The following is a 21,913-nucleotide window of genomic DNA, read 5'->3' on the forward strand; positions in this document are numbered from 1 at the left end:
TTTGCCACCCTTACGGCTTGCACGCCTCCCAACCATGGCACTGATGGTATTGTGCGTATGGGAGTCGGTGTGCACAATTGTCCTGGGCAATTGGGTGTCAAAGGGGTTGGGTACCAGATGGTATTCGTACCCTAGTGCAGTGGCAAGGCTATATGACACCCCTGGGGAAAGATGACGGGTCACGCAACGCACAGGCACCCCAAAAAAGTTAAGGAACGTGCACAATACCCCTCCTAGACCACGTGTGCTGATGGAAAACCCTGCACTACGCTGTGGCATCCAGTAACACAATGAACGTATGCGTGTCACACGCAGCCTAGAATGACCTCTGAAGGGGTAGGCTACACACGGGGCAAGCACAGAAGTTAGATACGTGCGTGACTCACCGTCTGCCAGGTAAAAGAGCGTGAAAAATGAGCGCGTTTGGTTGGCAACACCCCCGCCAAAAGAAGATGTGTACGCTGTCTGAGGAGACAGGACAACAGTAGAAGGGGACACTGTTTGAGGGAACAGGCCCAGGTAAACCAGTACTAGAGGAAAAAGAGAAAAAGCTGTCAGAGGTAACAGGGAGTACGAACTGGAAACGCCGTGAAGTCAATCGCGTGTGAAACGACAAGAAGTACAGAATTCACCCACTCGCTCTCCACGAAAAGCACGTACAAGGAAATGGTGTTCAACACTACCTTTTATACAGGCCCACACGTACAGCGTCACTTACGGCGTGTACGTGCTTGGCCCATGTTCACCAATCACACGCTTTGTCACTTCTGCGTGTGGATCCTTTTTCACCAATCACACGCTTTGACACTCCTGCGTGTAGCTCACTTTTCACCAATCACACGCTTTGTCACTCCTGCGTGTGGATCCTTTTTCACCAATCACACGCTTTGACACTCCTGCGTGTAGCTCACTTTTCACCAATCACACGCTTTGTCACTCCTGCGTGTAGATCCTTTTTCACCAATCACACGCTTTGACACTGCACGTGCAGGTAACTATTGACGCACATATGCTGGGGACGGCTTTTCGCGCGATTCGCTGAGTGTGGGGTTTTCACGTGCAAAATCACTCCCTATCAGGCTGTCCACGCGTTCAAACACGAAAGACCACGCTCCTGGCCAGGAGGCCAAATTAAAGTCCCCCAGAGCCCTGAGCACGCTCCCACCTGCCATCTGCTGCTGCCTGACTGCCTGCTGGCCACGTGCCCCACAGTGCTGGTGGGTGGGGGTGGTGGGAGACATGGGTGGGGGCCTGGTGGAGGGTGCCCCTGGTGGATGGGGGGTCGGGGTGGTGGGAGACATGGGTGGGGGCCTGATGGCAGGTGCCCCTGCACTGCTGGGGGGTGGGGGTGGTGGGAGACATGGGTGGGGGCCTGGTGGAGGGTGCCCCTGGTGGATGGGGGTGCAGGGGGACATGATCAGGTGTGCAGGGTAGTCCACTGTTTTGTGGGCTGCCTGCAGGGGCCGTGGAGGGTGTACAGGGTACACCTGTGAGGGCCCACCCAGCCTATTCGCGTGTGATAATTCCCGCGTACCCCTGTGATACACGTTCCCTGGCCTATCGCGTGTTCTACTTCACGCGTCCCCCTGTAATACACGTTCCCTGGCCAATCGCGTGTTGAACTTCCCGCTACCCCTGTAATACACGCACCCTGGCTGTTCGCGTGTGATAATTCCCGCGTACCCCTGTCATACACGTTCCCTGGCCTATCGCGTGTTCTACTTCACGCGTACCCCTGTAATACACGTACCCTGGCCAATCGCGTGTTGGACTTCCCGCTACCCCTGTGATACACGCACCCTGGCTGTTCGCGTGTGATAATTCCCGCGTACCCCTGTAATACACGTTCCCTGGCCTATCGCGTGTTCTACTTCACGCGTACCCCTGTAATACACGTACCCTGGCCAATCGCGTGTTGGACTTCCCGCTACCCCTGTGATACACGCACCCTGGCTGTTCGCGTGTGATGATTCCCGCGTACCCCTGTAATACACGTTCCCTGGCCTATCGCGTGTTCTACTTCACGCGTACCCCTGTAATACACGTACCCTGGCTGTTCGCGTGTGGTGATTCCCGCGTACCCCTGTAATACACGTTCCCTGGCCTATCGCGTGTTCTACTTCACGCGTACCCCTGTAATACACGCACCCTGGCTGTTCGCGTGTGGTGATTCCCGCGTACCCCTGTAATTCACATTCCCTGCCTAGTCGCGTGTAGTACTTCCCGCGTACTCATGATTTGAAGATTGCCCGCTTTGCTTTCCTTGTTTGCCTGCCCTGTGAAGTGGTCCAGGGTTAGCGCAGCCCTTAGCAATGATTTAGCGATTTTGATGGCTTTTCCTTGCGCGAGGGCGTTCTTGGGGGCGTTACTGGCGCTGCTGCAGGCTCGCTGCGATTCTCTGCGCCACGGCTGGTTTGGGAGCTTGAAATCCATGAATACGCTGTGCGCGGAAATCTGTTTTAGCGCACGTGCCTGGCGCAGACTATCGCAGGCGCACGCTGTGCGCCAGCCGCCTGCGCTACTTGTGCGCTGGATTCTATGAATTAGCCTGTAAATCTTCCAGATTTCATACGTGGAAACCTACATGCACTCTCTGCAACCATGTTGCACAGGAGCAAATCCCTAATGAGCGATTTGTGTATGTATCTATACCTAATTGTGAATCCATTCCATTTCATCAGCTGGTGCAAAATGCAAATCTTGGCATGTTATGTACTGTTTGCAATTCAGACAATTGTTCCGCCTTACACATAAACTCACATAGCCAATATGTAATAGTAATGCTTTTAAGGTAGAACGTAGATGGTACCAAAAACAACTACAAGCTTACTAGCTTCACACATGGACAAGTATTGCTTGGCAACACAACCTTCACAACAGTAGGCATAATCTACCACACTGGTCCCACAACCAGTGCAGTTCACTATACTGCATACATTACAAAAAGATGTGGTTGGTTTGAATGCAATGACACTTCCATTACTCTAAAACATAGATTACCAGCAAATCTAACAAATGCCTACTTAATATTCCTTAAACCTTAATTTAATCACTGACCTGTAAAACTATCCCAAGTTAGGCACGATAGACACCAACCGGTATCTAAGTGGTAAAAAGAAATACCCTTCTAACTGTAAAACTATAAAAAGTTAGCATACACCAACGGTTTTCTAACCACATCCATAGCACTACAATGCTGTTTGTGAAATGAAAAACTGTTTCAATATGGCAACAGATGTGCATGTTGTACATTTTTGAAAATGCTATACAGTATTTTCCCTAATGACCCAATGATTATGCACTCAGAAACAACTGCGCAAAACACACACTATTGTTGTTTCACACATAGTACTTAAAATGTACTGATTATGAGTGTCTACAAACTTTAGTCACTAACCTGTAAAACTATCAGCCGCAAGAATATGCCAACTGCTATCTAACTGCACCCATGACACTGCAATGTTACTTTCCAATAGTGAAATAGTTAGAATCCACCATCAGGAATGAAAGTGCTTCAGAACATACCCTACAAAATTATAAAAGTAGCATCAGTTAGAATATGCCAACTGGTATTTAACAGCACCCATAATACTTCAATATCACTTTCCAATAGTGGAACACTTAGAATCCACCAACATGATCCACCAACATGAATCAAACTGATCAACCCCTGGCCTGGCTGACCTCTTTCATCTCTGATCGACCCTCCCAAGTCCAACTTGGGTCCTTCCTATCATCTATCTTCCTCTCCACCTGTGGTGTTCCCCAGAGGCCTAACCTCTCCGCTGCCTTTTCAACCAATACCTGGCAACTCTCGCCCACTGCATTACCATTTTCTGCTCAAATTTCCAGTGCTATGCTGATGACACTCAACTCATTTTCAGGTTGGCCCCGGCCACCTCATCTTCCTCTCTCATCTCTGATTGCCTAACTGCCATTCAAGAATGGTGTGCCGCCGATGACCTTTGTCTGAATGCCAGCAAGACGGAGATCCTCCTCATCGGTACACCTTCACCATCCTTTCCCCTCACTCTCTGGTCGGCCTCCCTTGGCCCTCCTTCTACCCCCAGCTGCGAGGCTAAGAACCTCTGGGTCATCTTTTAACTCCACACTTTCCTTCTCCTCTCACATCTCTGATGTCTCTAAAAAGTCAAACTTCCTACTGCACCTCTTCAGAGGTACTCTGCCTTTCCTCTTCTTCCCCCAGAAGTTCATGGTCTCCCAAGCTCTGGTTCTTTCTAGGTTGGACTATTGTAACATCCTCTTTCTAAATCTACCTGCCTCTACTCTCTGCCCTCTGCAACTAATCCAGAACAGGACTGTGAGACTTGTCCTTGGCCTCAAGCCCTGTGATCGTATCTCCCCAGCTCTGAATCCCTCCATTGGCTCCCAGTGGATGCAAGGATTAACTTCAAAACCCTCTGCATTGTCCACAAGGCTTTCTGGTGCCTGGGTCCAAAATACCTTCAGCTATCCCTCCGGAAATACCTCCCCTCTCGAGGTCTTCGCTCCTCCACCTCGAACACCCTCAGGATCAGTCGTTTTTCAAAGAAATGAAGTGGGGGTAGATCTCTGTCTTCTGCTGGGGCCTCCCTCTGGAACAGCCTCCCTGCTACTCTAAAACTTGAGGAGAACCATCTCCGGTTTCGGAAGCACCTCAAGACCTTCCTCATTTCTTTTGCCTTTGCACCCCCTTTCCCCTGCTGATCTGCACTGTGCACCTGGCCACCTTCTGTCTCCTGGGCCCAGGTACCTGCTCACCCTGCCACCCTCCTGCACTGCCCCCGGGCCTCCCCTTGTACTGGGGTATGTATCTGTACCCATACAGCCCCCCCTTATTCTTCCTGCACTTATCAGGCCTACCCTGTCTGCTGCCTTAAACCTAGAACTTGCCAATTGCTGGCTGTACTACCACTGTTTGTTGACTTTATTATGTATTTACTATTTATCTGTTTCTCCTTTGCTTCGCACTTTCCACTTCTCCCCCCTTCCATACACCTTTCCCCTTTCCCTCTCCCATGCGCTTGCACTTTCTCAATGTCACTGGGCCTATTAAGATCGTTGTTTTGTTCTCCCCTGTTCCCCTCCCTTGCCTCGTCGCACTCTGAAACACTTGTGTACGAGCGCAATAGAAATACAATATCAATATCAATGAATGAAAGTGCTTCAAAACTGCAAAACTATAAACAGTTAGAATACGCCAACTGGTATCTAACTACAGCCATACCACCAGCACTTTCCAAAAGCAGAATACATACATCATTACAAATCTTCCTACTGCAACAGTGCTTGTAACAGCAAATGCACTTATTTGTGCACCTTAAACATTCCTTTAAGTACTGCACATTTCAAACAGACATAGGGCCTCATTACGAGTCCGGCAGTAGCCGTGCCCGTAAAACCAGCAGGCTGCCGCTGGACCCGTAGGGATTTACCAGCTCTGGACTTGCCGGAATTACCAGGGCATTACAGCCCTGGTGATCCGGTAATTCCGTAACGGCATTCCGTTACTCCCCATTCCAATGGAGTCTCCATGGAAATGGGGACCGCAGAAACACAGGCACCATGCGGTAATGGTGCCAGTGTTTCCGTGCCTGTCTGCTGCGGGTGGCGTTATGCTCACCACGTCAGACCTGGTGGGTGTAACGCCACCCACCCTTAGCACTTGTAGTTAGCCAGTCTGGAAAACAGTGCCGGTATGGTTTTACCGGCACCATTAATTCTGGACCGGCAAACTTAGAATGAGGCCCATAGTGTGACACGTTACGTCAAATAAATGTACTAGGTTTTATTAATCCTACATGGATTTCTTTTCCCCACAGACCCAATGATTATGCAACCAAATACAGCAACTGTGCAAAATGCACAGTAATGTTGTTTGAAGGATAGTAATCTGAATGTACAAATTATGAGTGTCTAAAAAGTACATGAATATGTGAGATTGTGTGCAATGCGAAATTGTGATATACCTTACCTAACATATTATGCTATGCTTTTTTCAAAGAGAAAGAAGCAACGATTTCACCTGCATTGCCATGAACAACAAAGTCAACCAGTGCCCCCAATGGTACATCAATAAAAAGTACCATTTCCACTTCAATGGTATTGTCACTGTGTTCCAAAAACTATACACGCTCTACACAGTATGCTTAATGACTATACACATATTATTGTAAAGGTTCTTTCCAATGGCCAAATTCCATTTCTGTGCACATATTATTACAGTGCTTGTAGCCAGTTGCCCTATGGGTCAAAAATGGGAATGGAGAAGGGCAATGGGGGAAGGGGGAATTACCGCCCCACCAACCTTGGAAAAGGGCGGTAATTCCCCTTTCCACCAAGGCGGTGCCGGTATTTTACCGGCATGGACCAAGGTGCTAATAGCACCTTGGTCCACCGCCGTCCGTGTAATGAGGCCCATGGTTTCCAAAGTGGTACTCCTGTTTGGGTAGTATGTGTCTAGTAAATTGTTTTTCAAAATGTCTTGGCTGTTGGGATCATTTTTGGCTATTGTTTCTATGTCCTCATATGATTTGAGAACTCTTTTTCTAGATTTAGCAGGACCAAGACTTAGACATACTATATTGTCAGATTTTCCATACTAGGCAGTACCGGTTAAACGGTCTGCAGCTTCATAGCAGCCACATTCTCTATGAGAGAGCATTTTTATGCCTAAGCTGTACAATTTCTGTGATATTGTTTTGTCAGATGATATGTCATCCCAGAGGTCCTGAAGCTCTGTTTTATCTGCTTTGGTTAAGTAGGCTGTGACATATCGTGTAACTGCAGTGGAATTGTCTGCAATGTACTGCACATCTATGTTTGCATTCCATAGGAGGGCAATGATTGCATTGTTATCATTGATGTATTTTGATTCTTCTGTTCTTTTTATGTAATGTGTTCTTAGGTGATTTACCTTTGACACTATGAGCCTCATTACATGGATGATGGTAAGGGATTACCGGCACTGGTAAGGGCACCGGTGCCAGTAATCCCTTTCCGCCTTACTACGAGGTCCCTCAGTGGTTCCCGCCCTTAACGTGTGGTCAGACCACACGTTAAGGATGGGACCTGCTGAGGGACTTCAGAGCAAATAACGGTACCACTAATTGCAGTACCGTTATTTGCTCCTTCCCCATTCCCATTGAGCCCTATTGGGGTTCAAATGGGGAAGGTCCATGGTGAATGGGGAATTACCGCCCCCACCAACCTTGGAATGGGGCGGTAATTCCGCCATTCACCATGCTGGACTCCGGCGGCAACCATGGCGCTACTAGCACCATGGTTACCGCCATCCGTGTAATGAGGCCCTATGTCTGACTGAAGACATGGGCCCTCATTACGATACCGGCGCTAAACCATGGCATTGGTGAAATGGGGAAATACCGCCCCATTCCAAGGTTGGTGGGGCGGTATTTCCCCATTTCCCCATGGCCCTTCCCCATTCCCATTTTTGCCCCATAGGGCGTCTAGACCAGCCGTTAAGGTCGGGTCCTGCAAAGGGACCTCGTAATTAGGCGCTAATGGGTTAGCGGCGCCGCACCCTTTTACGGCGCCGTTAACCCATTAGCGCCAGGGTTGTAATGACACCCATGAAATTGTTTACTTGACCTGTTGTTGAAACTGGTCTAGGGAAACCAAAGCGGCATTTGGTGTAGTATTTCCCTTTTTTTTATATTTGTGATGACAATATTTCCCACATTTGTGTCTTTGAAATTGTAAAATTTGTTCATGAAGGTCACTATGTGTTGTTGGGAAGGGATTTCACAAGTGACATATTTTTGGATGAACTGCAAAACAGTGGCATCACTGCACTGTCCTGACCAAATTTAGGAGCATCTTTAATCCATAAAAGCATGTGGATATGTGGTGCTCCTCTGGCTTGGTGTTCTTTTCTCCAAAAGAAGTGTTGAACTTCTCCGAGGGGAGGAACAGTCTTATTACACATAAAGTGTAGCATAGCAATGAAGCGATGATGGAAATATCTTGATACATTTACAGGATCCAGAGAGCAGAGTTCTCCTGGTGTTTTTATATCTATGTTTGTTTCATTTATGTTTGCTATGCGTAGGAAATCGTGTAACTCTTCTCATGCATATTCTGAACAACTTAATTTTACAAACCAAGTGGGTGGGCCAAGGTTTTTTATCATGCAGCGTACATCTCCGTGACATCGGAACCAGTATTCTTTTTTTACCATGCATGTTTGCTAAAAGATTTGTAATACTTGACTGTAAAACTTCATCTTTGTGAAAATGGGTACCTGATTTTAATGTGTGTGCAACTCCGTAGCATAGAGTTGCTAGTTCACTTTCAAAGAGAAGGTGGAATATTTATTCCACGTTCTGTCTGAATCTGGGGTCGTCAGAATACATTCGTAGAGAGCGATATTATGATGCTGTAATCCTTTTCCAGTAGGAAAGAGTAGTGGAAAGGCCTGTGCTTCTATACTTTTTTCCCATATACTGATTGGAGATCCTTTGGCTTGTTGCATTCGGTACGTTTCAAGTGCATCATTTATAGTGTCTTTAGAGTGTAAAGGATGAATTGTATAATATTCTAAAATATTGGATTCTGAAGAAGGATTTAGAATTTCAAATTGACCAGTTTCTGGTGACTCTTGAATTATTTCAATGGTTTCTCTCAGGTTTTCTTCAATATTAATTTCATTGTTGTTTTTTTAGATATTGCAGGGCTTGTCTAACTTTATGTAAGTCTACGAGTTGTTGCCAAATTTCTTTGTCTTTTGTAGGTACACCATTTACTAAGACAATTAAAGATTGATCTATTGGCTGTTGCACTCCTAGGGCCTCATTACGGCATGGCTGCCTCCAAAACTGGGCCCGGGTTCCCTGAATGGGGAATTACCGGGCCATTCTGAGTTTGTAGGGCCCAGTAATTCCTCCCTCAGGGAACCCGGGCCCGGACCTTCCCCATTCCCATTCGAGCCCCCATAGGGCTCAATGGGAATAGGTACAGGGAGCTATCAATGGGGCGATTACGACCGGCCCGTTGTTAGCTCCCTGGTGACCACCAGACGTCCTTACCGGGTCCCGCGAGGGGACCTCGTAATTTTGCAGGATGGAGGTAACGAGTCCACCTCCATTAGCGGCACCCGTTAACCCATTCTGCAAATCCTATAATGAGGCCCCTAGAGTGTGTACATTTTCTGTGAGATCTAATGGTAAATAAACTCCTTTGCTATGTATGCCTTTGACTAATGCAGAGGGAGGTATTTTTGCTGTTTTTGGTTGGAGGTGTATTATTGCTTGAAATGGGTGCACTGTTTGAATTATGATCCTCTCATATAAATGTAGTTGTTGCGGGGGTTTTGGTAGTGGGAATAATTCCAAGTTATTTGTGATAGCATGTGAATGCGTTTGGTTGTTGTCAAGGTTTGCAGTGCAGTAATTGCAAATTATTAAGGGGTCAGTAATGTCGTATTTGTTTTCTGCTATAAGGTAGAGAGCTAATTGAAGCCATTTCAAATCTTCATTGTCTTCTATTTTGTATGTTATGTCTATAGTTGATAAGAAGTCCTGCGGCAACACACGCACACATGGTTTGGTACTTCAGCGGAGGTACTTTTTAAACTTTAGTATTTCTTTTTTGTATGTGTTTAATAGAAGGTTGCTATTTGTACAGTAGTTGCTAGTTTGTTGTACATTTGTTTCATCTGTAAGTGGCTTTCAATTCCAAAATATTTTCTCTGGATATGGTTTATTTCTTTGAGTAGTTGTTTGGCTGTACCATGTAGAAGATTGTTATTTAAATTAGCTAGTGCTAAAGCAGGACTTTTAGCATAGTAGAGTTTTTGGACTAGATTTCTTATAGTTGAATGATGTGTTGATATCATTTTGATATGATGGAAGGTACTTTTGCAAATAGGTCCTGAAATGCTGGCTAATCAATATCCTTGTTGTCCTTGTAGTCCTGTGTATTTGCGCACTGGACAGGCGTCCATATTTTGTAGTAGTTTCATTTTGAATTTGTCTTTGCTTTTTACATACTGATTGAGGAACTGGCATAAAGATTTGGCAATGTTACATATTGATGTGCATGGCCATTTGTAGACTGGATGTTTTGGTTCAGTAGATTGGGGAGGTGATACTGAGTTTTCTGGGGATATTTCTGTAAGCAGTATTTCTTGTTGCCTTATGGTGTTATTAGGTTTTCCATACCATCGTCCACTGCGATGTATGGCAATGGGGTTTGTTTGCTTTTGTTTGTATGCTGAAGAAACTTAAGAACCTAAAGTACCTTAAGAAGAAACTTGGAGGCACCTCCTTCTACCTCTTAGCCACAAAAACCTGGAACGACATGCCAAAGGAAATAAGAAACTCCAAAGATCACCTAAAATTCCGGCTCTTCAACACCACAGACGAAAACTGAACACCGAAACAACAGAAAGGAAAGAAGAATGACTAAACTGAAAAGGACACTGACAAACTCCCAGAACCGACTGAGAAGCACCCACAGCACCTGGACTGGTGACGTCGGGTAGAATGGAACACAGGCGACACCCATAGAGACAGAGTTAACAACCCCAGCCAATCCCATCCAACATCTTCACTCGCCCCTTAGTTGCTAATAGGTACCACAGTGTTGTGGAATTATCGGGATATGCCAATCACCACACTACCTGAGTTATGGACACTGGCAGGTGCACTGGCCATTTAAGTGGGTAGGGAGAACAGGTGGGGTTGTGAGGGATGCTGGTGGAGGTGGGAGCGAGATCTGAAAGGGACATTGAATGCTGGATGGGCCCAGATCAGGACAGAGGCGCAGAGTGCCCCGTCCCATCTGGAGAGAATACGCTAGCCCAACACGCCAATTCAGGATAGAGATGCCAACTAACCAATTCCACTAACAATTCCCCCCTCTGCATAAACCTCTCAAACTCCAAACCAAACACAACCACAAACCTACAGCACAACAAACCGCACAAACTTCACTACACTGCAACAACAAAACAAACACACATAGACTAGCACAACAGTACACAATGGGCCTCATTACACGGTAGGCGGTGAGCCATGGTGCTATTAGCGCCATCGCTCATGCCGGTAAAATACCGGCACCGCCTTGGCGGAAAGGGGATTTACCGCCCCATTCCAAGGTTGGAGGGGCGGTAAATCCCCTTTCCGCCATTGCCCTTCCCCATTCCCATTTCTGCCCCATAGGGCTCTATGGAAATGGGGAAGGCGCTAATTACACCACCGCAATTTTGCGCTGCCGTAATTAGCTCCGAGGTCCCTTAGCGGGTTGGATTTTAACGCCTGCAAGAAGCAGGCGTTAAATCCTCCAACCCGCAAAGGGACCTCGTAGTACGGCGGTAAGGGTTAACGGTCACCGTTGCCATTAACGGTGACCGTTAACCCTTACCGCCGTCCGTGTAATGAGGCCCAATGACTACCGGACGCAAACACCCCAGGGCCAGCCAACGGACCCACCGGGCTGAGGCCGCCAACAGTACACCACTGCTTTCTTGCACTTTTCCAGCATCTTCCCACTAACTCACCCTCCCTTCCTTTTTCAGAGCTGCCAGAGCGCCAGGGGACCACTCCGGTGGTGATATTGCAGAGTACAAATGTCCTTTAACATTAACATTAACATTGCTTGTAGTAGAGACAAATTCCACTCCTGCTCTGCAATTATGTTTCCAACCCCTGGGCCCTCTGCCTCCCACTGATCTTATCGTGAACTTCGGAATTACAAATGTCAACCCATTCCTCAGGAGTGGTTCCAGCTGGGGCTGTCACACTTTCCCTCAGAGCTCAATGGGCGTCCATCCAAACACTCAGAGCAGCTGGGTACCTTGATTAATGCATCACGGCTAGTCTTCTCAAGAGCTGGGCCAGTTCTGTCCAGCTGTTGGATCATTCGTCTATAGTTGGGACCTCTCTGGAGCTAAGGAGTCCCCTCGAGCCTCCGTTCACTCCCCTGGATCTCAAACTGTGGAAACGGATTATTTTTTTGTGAGTGGGTGTCACATCCACCTACACAATAGGTGTGCTAGCTGCCTGCTCTGCTCCCCTCACAGATGATGAGTCCAGACATGCATTTATTAAGGCTTGACCCCTTACTTAGGTGCAAGGCCATCTTGAAGTTCCATATGATACGAGGGACATCCTTCTTTCCATCCTTGCTCCACCTCCTGGAACCAAAGAGGTGTTCCTGAATCACTCGGTGTGTAATCAGCACTTCTTGCCTATAAGGTTAGAAAAATTCCCAATTATCTGCAGCCTATCCTTCACATTTGACAGTTGTGGCGTTAGGAAATGTTATCATGTGGATTAGAGGGGGGAAAATAAAATTAATCGAATTTTTGAATGCGCTGCTGCTGGATCATGGGCACTTTCATGCATAAGCACTGTGGTGTGGAAGGGTAGGAAGCGAAGTCACGGCGATTATTGCTAGGAAATCAGAGCATTATTCTGCAGTCGATGACATAAAATAATACCTAAAACCTTTTTTGTTTTAACAGAGCGCAGAGCCGCTGGCAAAGCCAAGAGTCCAGAAATGGACATGAGGAGATGGCATATACATGGGAATATGAGAGCTACGAGAGGAGGTGGGCAACATCATTCCACTGAACCTGTAAAGAAATCTGTATCCTCTCGGGAGCGCCCGATGCCCTCCACATCTATGAGCATCCATACGAAGGTGAAGGCATTTCCCTGCAATGTCTGTGGCATGCGCTTCACTCGCAAGTCTAATCAAATCAAACACATAAGGACTCACACAGGTGAGAAACCCTATATGTGTACAGAGTGTGAGAAAGATTTCACACACACCTCAGCCCTGTGCAGACATCAGAAGATCTGTCGTGGGAAAACGCCCTACAATTGCACAGAGTGCAAGAAAAGCTTCAGTTATGCTTCTTCTCTGAGAAGCCATCAGAGGACCCACACTGGGGAGAAGACCTATGAGTGCACAGAGTGCAAGAAAAGCTTCAGTGACCCCTCAACTCTGAGAAGCCATCAGAGGATCCATACAGGTGAGAAGCCCTATGAGTGCACAGAGTGCAAGAAAAGCTTCAGTGACCCCTCAACTCTGAGAAGCCATCAGAGGATCCATACAGGTGAAAAGCCTTATGAGTGCACAGAATGCAAGGAAAGTTTCAGTCAGTCCTCAAGTCTGAGAAGCCATCAAAGAATTCATACAGGTGGGAAGCCCTACCAATGCACAGAGTGCATGAAATGCTTTAGTCAGTCTTCAAGTCTGATAAGCCATCAGAGGATTCATACAGGTGAGAAGCCCTACCAGTGCACAGAGTGCAAGAAAAGCTTCCGTAAATCTTCGACTCTGAGACGCCATCAGATGATTCATACAGGCGAGAAGCCCTTCCGGTGCACAGAGTGCAAGGAACGCTTTAGTCAGTACTCAGCTCTGAGTAGCCATCAGAGGATTCATACAGGTGAGAAGCCTTACCAGTGCACAGAGTGCATGAAATGCTTCAGTCAGTCCTCAAATATGAAGAACCATCAAAGGATCCATACAGGTGAGAAGCCCTACCAGTGCACAGAGTGCATGAAACGCTTCAGTAAATCCTCGCATTTGAAAAGCCATCAAAGGATCCATACAGGTGAGAAGCCCTACCAGTGCACAAAGTGCAAGAAAAGCTTCTGTCAATCCTCAGCTCTGAGAATCCATCAGAGGATTCATATAGGTGGAAAGCCCTACACGTGCACAGAATGCAAGAAAAGCTTCAGTCATTCCTCGGCGCTGAGAATCCACCAGAGGACCCATACTGGGGGGAAGCTCAACGAGTGCACAGAGTGCAAGAAAATCTTCAGGGACCCCTCATCTCTGAGAAGCCATCAAAGGATCCATACAGGTGAGAAGCCCTACGCATGCACAGGGTGCAGGAAAAGCTTCAGTGACCGCTCAACTCTGAGAAACCATCAGAGGATCCATACAGGTGTGAAGCCCTACTCATGCACAGAGTGCAAGGAAAGCTTCAGTCAGTCCTCAAGTCTGATTAGCCATCAGAGGATTCATACAGGTGAGAAGCCCTATGCATGCACAAAGTGCAAGAAAAGCTTCAGTGACCCCTCAACTCTGAGAAACCATCAGAGTATCCATACAGGTGGGAAGCCCTACGCATGCACAGAGTGCAAGGAAAGCTTCAGTCAGTCCTCAAGTCTGATTAACCATCAGAGGATTCATACAGGTGAGGAGCCCTACCAGTGCACAGATTCTCTGCTTGCCGACCCCAAATGATGTGCCTCAGCCCCCCCTGGCACCCTCCTGTGCATTGCGATCTGCCCCAACATCAGGGGATTGAGGTCCATCAAGGTGGCAGCCGCTGCGACACACCACATTTCCTGCCTCTGTTTCACCCCAGAAGAAGCACCTTGCAGTTCACTGCGTCCTGACTGGGTGAGCCCAGCATCAATTTGAATTCCGGCACTGAGCCGGGAGGCGTAGCCCGTCCCTGCATGAAGACCCTGATCGAAGGCTGCAGCCCTGTCTTTCCCGGTCTATCCCTGGATTCCGGTCCGACCGCCGCCACAGAGAGGCATCTTAAGGACTGGGATATTCCCTGTTTAGCCCTGTCCAGGCCTGGGATGCCTCGATGGACCTACCTTCAATTCCTGCTTGATCTGGCCATCCTCAGCTATGCTGAGGCGCTCCTGTACTCTTTTACCTTCTACATGCTGCTTAAGGTAAGAGTGCCAGGTGTGTCATCCTATACACCCATGACCTTGGTCTTGCGGCCTCTCTCCCCTCCTTTTGATCCATGATGGCGGCACACGCCCTCCCTGGGTGGAATCCTGTGCCTTCCTTCACTGCAACCCACGTTCTGTACCCTTCCGGCGCTGACACCCTTGTGATCGTTGCCTACCCTGGTCTCCTTGCCTTCATATTGTATTCGGGTTTTGGTGTACCATACATTGCTGCATCCTCTCCTAGCTGGATTCCCATTCTGCCCGGTACCGGTACCCTTGTCAGTACCATCCTGAACCTATATCATGGTGGTCGATCGCCTTCCCTGGTCTCCTGGCTTCCCATGGCTCAATTCTGGCTCTCTGTATTCCGATGTTTTACATCTCTGCACCCTCCAGTTTGCAGTGTGTCTTTGTGCTTTCTGGACATTCGAATTTGGTGTGTTTTCATCTCTGCAATGATGCTCTAGCCACCGGACGCCTAGTCCCCAACTCTCTCATGCTGATGGAGCTGTGCAATAGCCTTTTCTCTGCTCTTCTTCTACACCTCTCTCATGCTGATGGAGCTGTGCAATAGCCATTTCTCTGCTGTTCTTCTACACTTCTATACTGACTTTCCTGCATGTGTGTGGCTGTTTGGGCAATTCGAATCTAGGTGTGTTTAACAACGGTGCCCCCATTTTTGCATTACAATTGTATGCATTTTTGTGATATTCGAATCGTGGTGACTCTACATCTCTGCATCCACCATCTTGTATCGCACATGTATGCTCTCACTCATCTTTCACTACCCTCTTCTAGCTCTCTAGCCTGTCCTCGCATACCCCTCTCCTCCCTCCTCCCCCTCTTTCTTCCTTTTACATCACAGCACTTGCACACTCCCTCTTGTCTGGCTGCCCCCCTCTCTCCCTCATTTTATGTCGCAGCACTTGCACTATCTGAAATGTCATCAGGCCTACGATAGTTTGTCCTATATTCTGTCTGTTTGTTTTGTATTTCAGCATGTGTTGTTCCGTATTTGTACCGTTATAACGTTTATAGCATTTGCCCATTCTGAATGCCTCAAGGCCTAGTAAGAATGTTCTTTGACTACATTTTCCCCTTGTTCCCTCCCCTGCCTTGAAGCACTTTGAAACACTGTTTCCATGTGTATAGGAGGTATACAAATAACGAATAACATGAAACGCTTCAGTAAATTCTCAAATTTGAAAAACAATCAAAGTACATATTGGTGATAAGCCCAACAAGTGCACTGAATGCAAGAAAAGCTTCAGTCAATCCTCAAACCTGAGACGCCATCTCATGATCCACACTGGATTGAAGCCCTACAAGTGTACAGAGTGCAGGAAAAGCTTCAGTCAATCCTCAAACCTGAGACGCCATCTCATGATCCACACTGGAGAGAAGCCCTACAAGTGCACAGAATGCAAGAAAAGCTTCTATAGTCCCTCACACCTGAGAAGCCATCTCATGATCCACACTGGATTGAAGCCCTACAAGTGTACAGAGTGCAGGAAAAGCTTCAGTCAATCCTCAAACCTGAGACGCATCTCATGATCCACACTGGATTGAAGCCCTACAAGTGTACAGAGTGCAGGAAAAGCTTCAGTCAATCCTCAAACCTGAGACGCCATCTCATGATCCACACTGGAGGGAAGCACTACAAGTGCACAGAGTGCAAGAAAAGCTTCAGTAAATCCTCAGCTCTGAGAAGGCATCAGATAATCCCTACAGGGTAAAAGCCTTACCAAGAAAAGCTTTAGTCAAGCTACAGCTCTAGGAATCCATCAGAGGAGCACGCAGTAATGATTGAAAACCCTACTGTTCCAATAGATGCTAAGTGGAGAGATATTGTGATTGTGTCCATGAATAGTACTGAGAAATCCGTAGGCAGTCACTATAACAAAATATGCCATTCTTAGGAGAAGACAAGTGCTGTACATTTAGAAACACTGACAACTGAATAACATAAATACAATCACAGCATCTAGTGTGACCCAGCAGAATATGATGAATGAGACAATTTAACTCATGAGTAGGAATTTCAACATTCAATTTCAACATTCCAATTTCAACATTCAGGTATTTTATCCCTGTAGTGCTGTTGTGCTGCACAATCTGGTGCAGGCCCTCATCTCTGGCCTTATCGTGTTAGGCAATACGAGGGCACAATATCTCCAAGATGGCGGCCGTGCAAATCCGGCATCCTCCCTTCTTTTGAAAAAGCCAGCCACACCAGCATTGCAATTGGATTGGCTGAAGCTTCTTACTTGCATCGCCCCTATTCGCCGATAGGCAAGAAGCCGGCACGTCTCCAAAGGCATAGCTCACAAGGCTCCTGTCCCGAGCCTCTTACTAGAAGCAGCAGCCTAGGAGCAGGAGCTCACTCCCTATCCCACTGCAGGAGCAGGCTGCACACCATCTTCAGGCTGCAATTCCTGATACAGACAAGCCTGTGGGCTTTATAGAGCAGACCTTTCCGCCAACATCCACTTTTTGGATGAAGTGCATACCGCGTGCTATTTGGACGGCACGCTTCAACGGTTTATAGTGATAATACCGAAATACAAAATCTCGAAAAAAAAAATCTCGAGTTCAAAATCTCGAAAAAAAAAATCTAGAATTTGTTTTTTAATACGTTTTTATCTCGAAATGGGGGGGTTCCCCCCCAACCCCCCTTTTTTCTATTTTTTTTTTATTTTAACCTTTTTTTTACTTACCTGACCCCAAAAACACATATAACTAAATAAATAAATAATTCGAGATTTTTGTTTTTCGAGATTTTGGATTCGATATTTTTGCAGTTTGAGATTTTGTTTTCGGTTTTTTGACCGACCACCCGCTTCAACATTCAGGTATTCTATCCCTGTAGCACTGTTGTGCTGCACAGCCTGGTGCAGGCCCTCATCTCTGGCCCGATCATGTTAGTCAATATGAGGGCACAATATCTCCAAGTTGGCGCCTGTGTAAATCTGGCCTCTTCTCTTCTTTTGGAAAAGCCAGCCACACCGGCATTCCAATCGGACTGGCTGAAGCTTCTTACTTGCATCGCCCCTATTCGCCGGCAGGCGAGAATCCGGCACACCTCCAAAGGCACACCTCACAAGGCTCCTGTCCCAAGCCTGTCGAAGCCGGGTGGGACACAGGGACACTATCGCCTCAGCCTTCACTTGTCCATTAAAACTGTGAGTAACATGCGATTGCGACATACATAAGACTCTGCACGAAGGTTTGTAACATGCCAATGTGAATATGCTACTACGGAATATATCAGACTGGCCCACCAACATTAGCCATAGCCCTTACCCTCCCTTCATTATTGTTGATATTTGCCTTAATCTCATTCACCAAACACTATTTGCTTAATCAATGTTTAATCTGGTTAAAACCACGGTATCCCTGGGGAGGATTAACGGCACACGCTGCCACCAGCCCGCTACAGTTAAGCAGAATATAGCATGCATTACTGTTATTGTCTGAATGAATGATCAGCCTCCCAACAAGTCCATAAATACTTGAACAATGTGTTGCCCGCGCTGCTTCATTGTGACCACCCTGCATGCAGAGTCAAAGAACACTCTGAACACAGTTTCACTAGCACGCCTGTCTCAGATGCCGTCAATAAAATGCTTGAGATGCCGTTAAATGCTCATTGTGCATCTGCCTTCTCAATTGTTTGAAAATTGTACTAGCTACTGTCATTGCATTAGCTGATGCTAATGTCTAAATGTGAACCGTGTATTTGCCTCATCGACTGATTGCAAATTGTAGTAGCTGATGCTAATTTCTAAATGTGCACCATGTATTTGCCTCATCAATTGAATGCAAATTTCATTAGCTGCTTTAACTAAACTAAACGCTGTTAATCTATATACACAGCTCGCATTATATTAGTGCTGCTAATTGCTTTATTTTAACGCACAGCACCAGCCAGCCATACATATTCCTCCTAAGAATTGCCTTACTATGATTGCGGGGCGTACTCCATTTAATGTGAATGCCCATTTGCTTCCGACATCAGAACCCATCTTAGACCCTTCCGTTAGGGTCATAGGAAACACACGCCAAATGCATTTTAGACTAGCCAAAGCTTTAAGTATAACATTTTGTGCTCTCTTATACCTATCATTATTACATTCATATGGCAAACAACAAACCCAGCCTTCCAGAAAGACTGTAATAACCATACTTTACCACCAATTTACCATGCCAACAACACCCTAGACGTCGCACCATGGTCAAAGGGTGCATTCATCCCACTAGGTTCAGGCCTAGCACGCTTACACTGCCCCAGACACCACCCCCTACCATGCCACACACCATTTCTGCCAACCACTCCAGCATTCACTATGATACCACCCATGGCACTGCCATCACATCCCTCTATGCCTCTCCTAGGCATAGCCCGTTTGTCCAGGCTCTCCTCCAGAACATATACCACTCATACACTCAAGACCCATACTAGGAATCTCAAGAAAAATAATTCTCTCCTCCCGTACCATCAAGAACAGAACAGTTTCCCATTCCTTTGCCACTGCTGACAATAACAAAGAGTCTGGCAGAGTCTGAGGAGTGGAAGGAGTGAGTCTGCTTTCCCTGCTGCTGCTGCTGTTGCTACTGTGTCAGTAGCTCTACTGTGTCTCCTTTTCCTGGGAGTGTCCAAACTTCAAAATCTTCTCTCCCCCGCAGAGCGGGTGCAGAGTCTGGCAGAGTCTGAGGAGTCCGAGGAAGTCCGTGGAATCCTGGACTATCCCCGACTCCTCCTCTGTTCGCCCCTTCAGCGACCCATTACTGGAGCCATGCGTGATGCTACGAAGACTACCTCCTTCGCGAAGACTTGCGCTCAACGGAAGCTGGACTCCGCAAAGCTTAGTCACCCGGACGTGCACTCTGTGCTCCCAGCTGTGTCGCCTGTCTCGCCTGAGGCATCGACGCCCGTGACTTCATTGCCGCCTTTGCTCCAAGTAAGTGCTAATATGCCCAGTGTTACAAATGCGAGAACCCAGGAGTTTGTTAATTTTTCCGAGACACAAATGAACAGTGTAAATATCATATTCCGAACTGTACCCGCTGAAGTTTATACAAAGATGGGAGGGACGTCCCCATTGGAAACGCCCGCCACAATGTGTTTGACCGCGGCCTCGACGGCGTGCTGTGGAGCCTGGGTCGAGAAATCACGTAACGGTCTCACGCCTGCTGTCTCCCTGCCTGGAATGATTGTCCCCCTGTGAGAGCTGGTGTGGCGTACGCTGACCGAATGCGAACCAACACTTGTAAACAACGCCTGTCTGGGGGCGTTCTCGGATTGTGCAGATGTGGCCCATGACAAAGTTACAACAATAAGTCGCCCCAATGGAGGCATGAGCGAGAGTGGCGAGACTAGTCTGGGGTCCCCCTGCCCTAGATTTTACAGTGCCCTTGAGAAACTAGGTCCCTCCCCGTTGCATAACTTGGAAGCAGCAACAGCACCTGACAACGAAAACAACGTATTTTTCCCCACATTTGATGACATGGAGGTGGGTGGCCTGCTGGCTCACGACGTGTCGTGACCCCAGCAGCCATCCCCAGCAGTTAATGTAAACTTGTTTCATTATGAAAATCAACGAAATTCCCTGGACATCGTTAATAAACTTCTCACAGATCTGACTCAGCTAAACAAAGAAAGAATGCATAAATAAATAAATAACACTGTACCCGAGGAATTGGGCACACCCATCGAGCCCCCTATCACTGTCAACCTCTCTTGTTCTAAAAAAACAAACTAGCCAAACTACTCACATAAGGAGTCTCTCTAAACGAAGGAGAGCTGATTCGATTATTTTGCCAAGTATTAGATGCTCCCAAATGAAGAAACTTAAAATGTCAAATAACATGTCTAAAACCAACTTGGACTGTTCAAATGATGACCTGCCCCTAAATGGAGAGGCGCCAGACGCTTACTGCTCATCAGTTGATTCCTCATCAGACTTCCCTTCTAATTCCTCTTTAATGGAACGCCCCTTTCCAAAAATTAGACGGCTGCCATACCGTCGAAGGTGCCGCATACGACAAGAAGTTGCTGAGGATAAGGCAGTTGGACATGAGCAAAACACGAAAGATCTTCAAGCTATCATAATGTCATTGATGACACTGGCATTTGCCCCTTTTTAAAAAATGTATGAACATTTGAATGACAATACGAAAGACCTCTTTAGTCTGCTTAACTCAATGAAATTCAAGCTCGCGAATATTGAAAATGCACACAGCTCATATAAACAGTCATTGCGTGGTACCCAAAAGAGGACCGAGCTGGCCCTGGACTCTTTAGCTGAGTGTACTAAAAATGCCAATTTGGACAAAAAACTCCTGGCAGAGGTGGCGAAAGAAGCCTTAAACCTTTTTAAAAAAAAAAATGAAACACAACCCGTGGTGAAACAAAACTTTGAAAGGTGTACTGCCGGAGTCCCATTTGACTGCGAGACTTCCTCGAGCAGTTGTATGCGTCCAATTTCAACCAAAAATGCTTCAGACAACTTGGGTGCTTTAATTACAAATACTGTACCAATTGATGTCATACGACAAGGAGTTGCCCCAGCTATCGAGACTACATCTGACTCAAGTGTGCGGCTCCCTGAGGGTGAACTACCGGATGTGATCTTCGACAAGGAAGTGTGTGCTAGTTCACCTTCACAAGTACACATCATACACTCTAAAGAGAAGGCACTGCCCACGCAGTTTGTCGACATCCTACCGAAAGCCAATCCTTAGGAAACTTGGCTCTCTTAGATCCCCAAACGGCTTCCACTTCCAATCTGGGAATTCAGTCTCAACTTGTTGGCGAGGACGCAACACTGGGACCCTCTGATGTTCATGCTAACGCTTCAGAGCTCTATGATATATTCAAGAAGCCTACGAACACGCATGGATCACTCATGGACAAAAATAAACCTAAAGGTACCTGTGTGAAAAAAACTGAAAAACCAACCTATTAAAAAAACGAAACGAGGGAATGATTCACGTAAGTTCTTAAGAAACATTAAAACCGTCAATGTGACAGTAAATAGAACTATCGTAAAAGGAAAAAGTCGTGAAACAAAAGCCTCCCTAAAAGATGTAACAACTGCATTGGATGAGGCCTTAGAGTCGCCATTAGGTCTCAGTACTGTATTTGAAGATCTATTGAATTTGTCAACTTATGAGGAAGTCGTCGATCAGGAACTGAGCGAGCTTGACGCTGCGGCACTGGTTGACTGTCAACCAGC

General features: G+C 46.9%; 1 protein-coding gene across 1 annotated transcript in view; it reads left to right on the forward strand.

Annotated features, from left to right (window-relative positions):
- LOC138551705 (zinc finger protein 850-like) overlaps positions 1–21,913 on the forward strand; it is a 156,971-nt gene that overhangs the window by 26,107 nt on the left and 108,951 nt on the right. Inside the window, exon 2 of the mRNA XM_069642500.1 lies at positions 12,488–14,176. Coding sequence (XP_069498601.1) covers positions 12,523–14,176 — 1,654 coding nt within the window. The 5' untranslated portion in view covers positions 12,488–12,522. The remainder of the gene's footprint in view (positions 1–12,487; positions 14,177–21,913) is intronic.

The sequence above is a fragment of the Ambystoma mexicanum genome, chromosome 1q (genome assembly GCF_040938575.1).
Source record: "Ambystoma mexicanum isolate Mex_15411 chromosome 1q, UKY_AmexF1_1, whole genome shotgun sequence".
Classification (NCBI taxonomy): domain Eukaryota; kingdom Metazoa; phylum Chordata; class Amphibia; order Caudata; family Ambystomatidae; genus Ambystoma; species Ambystoma mexicanum.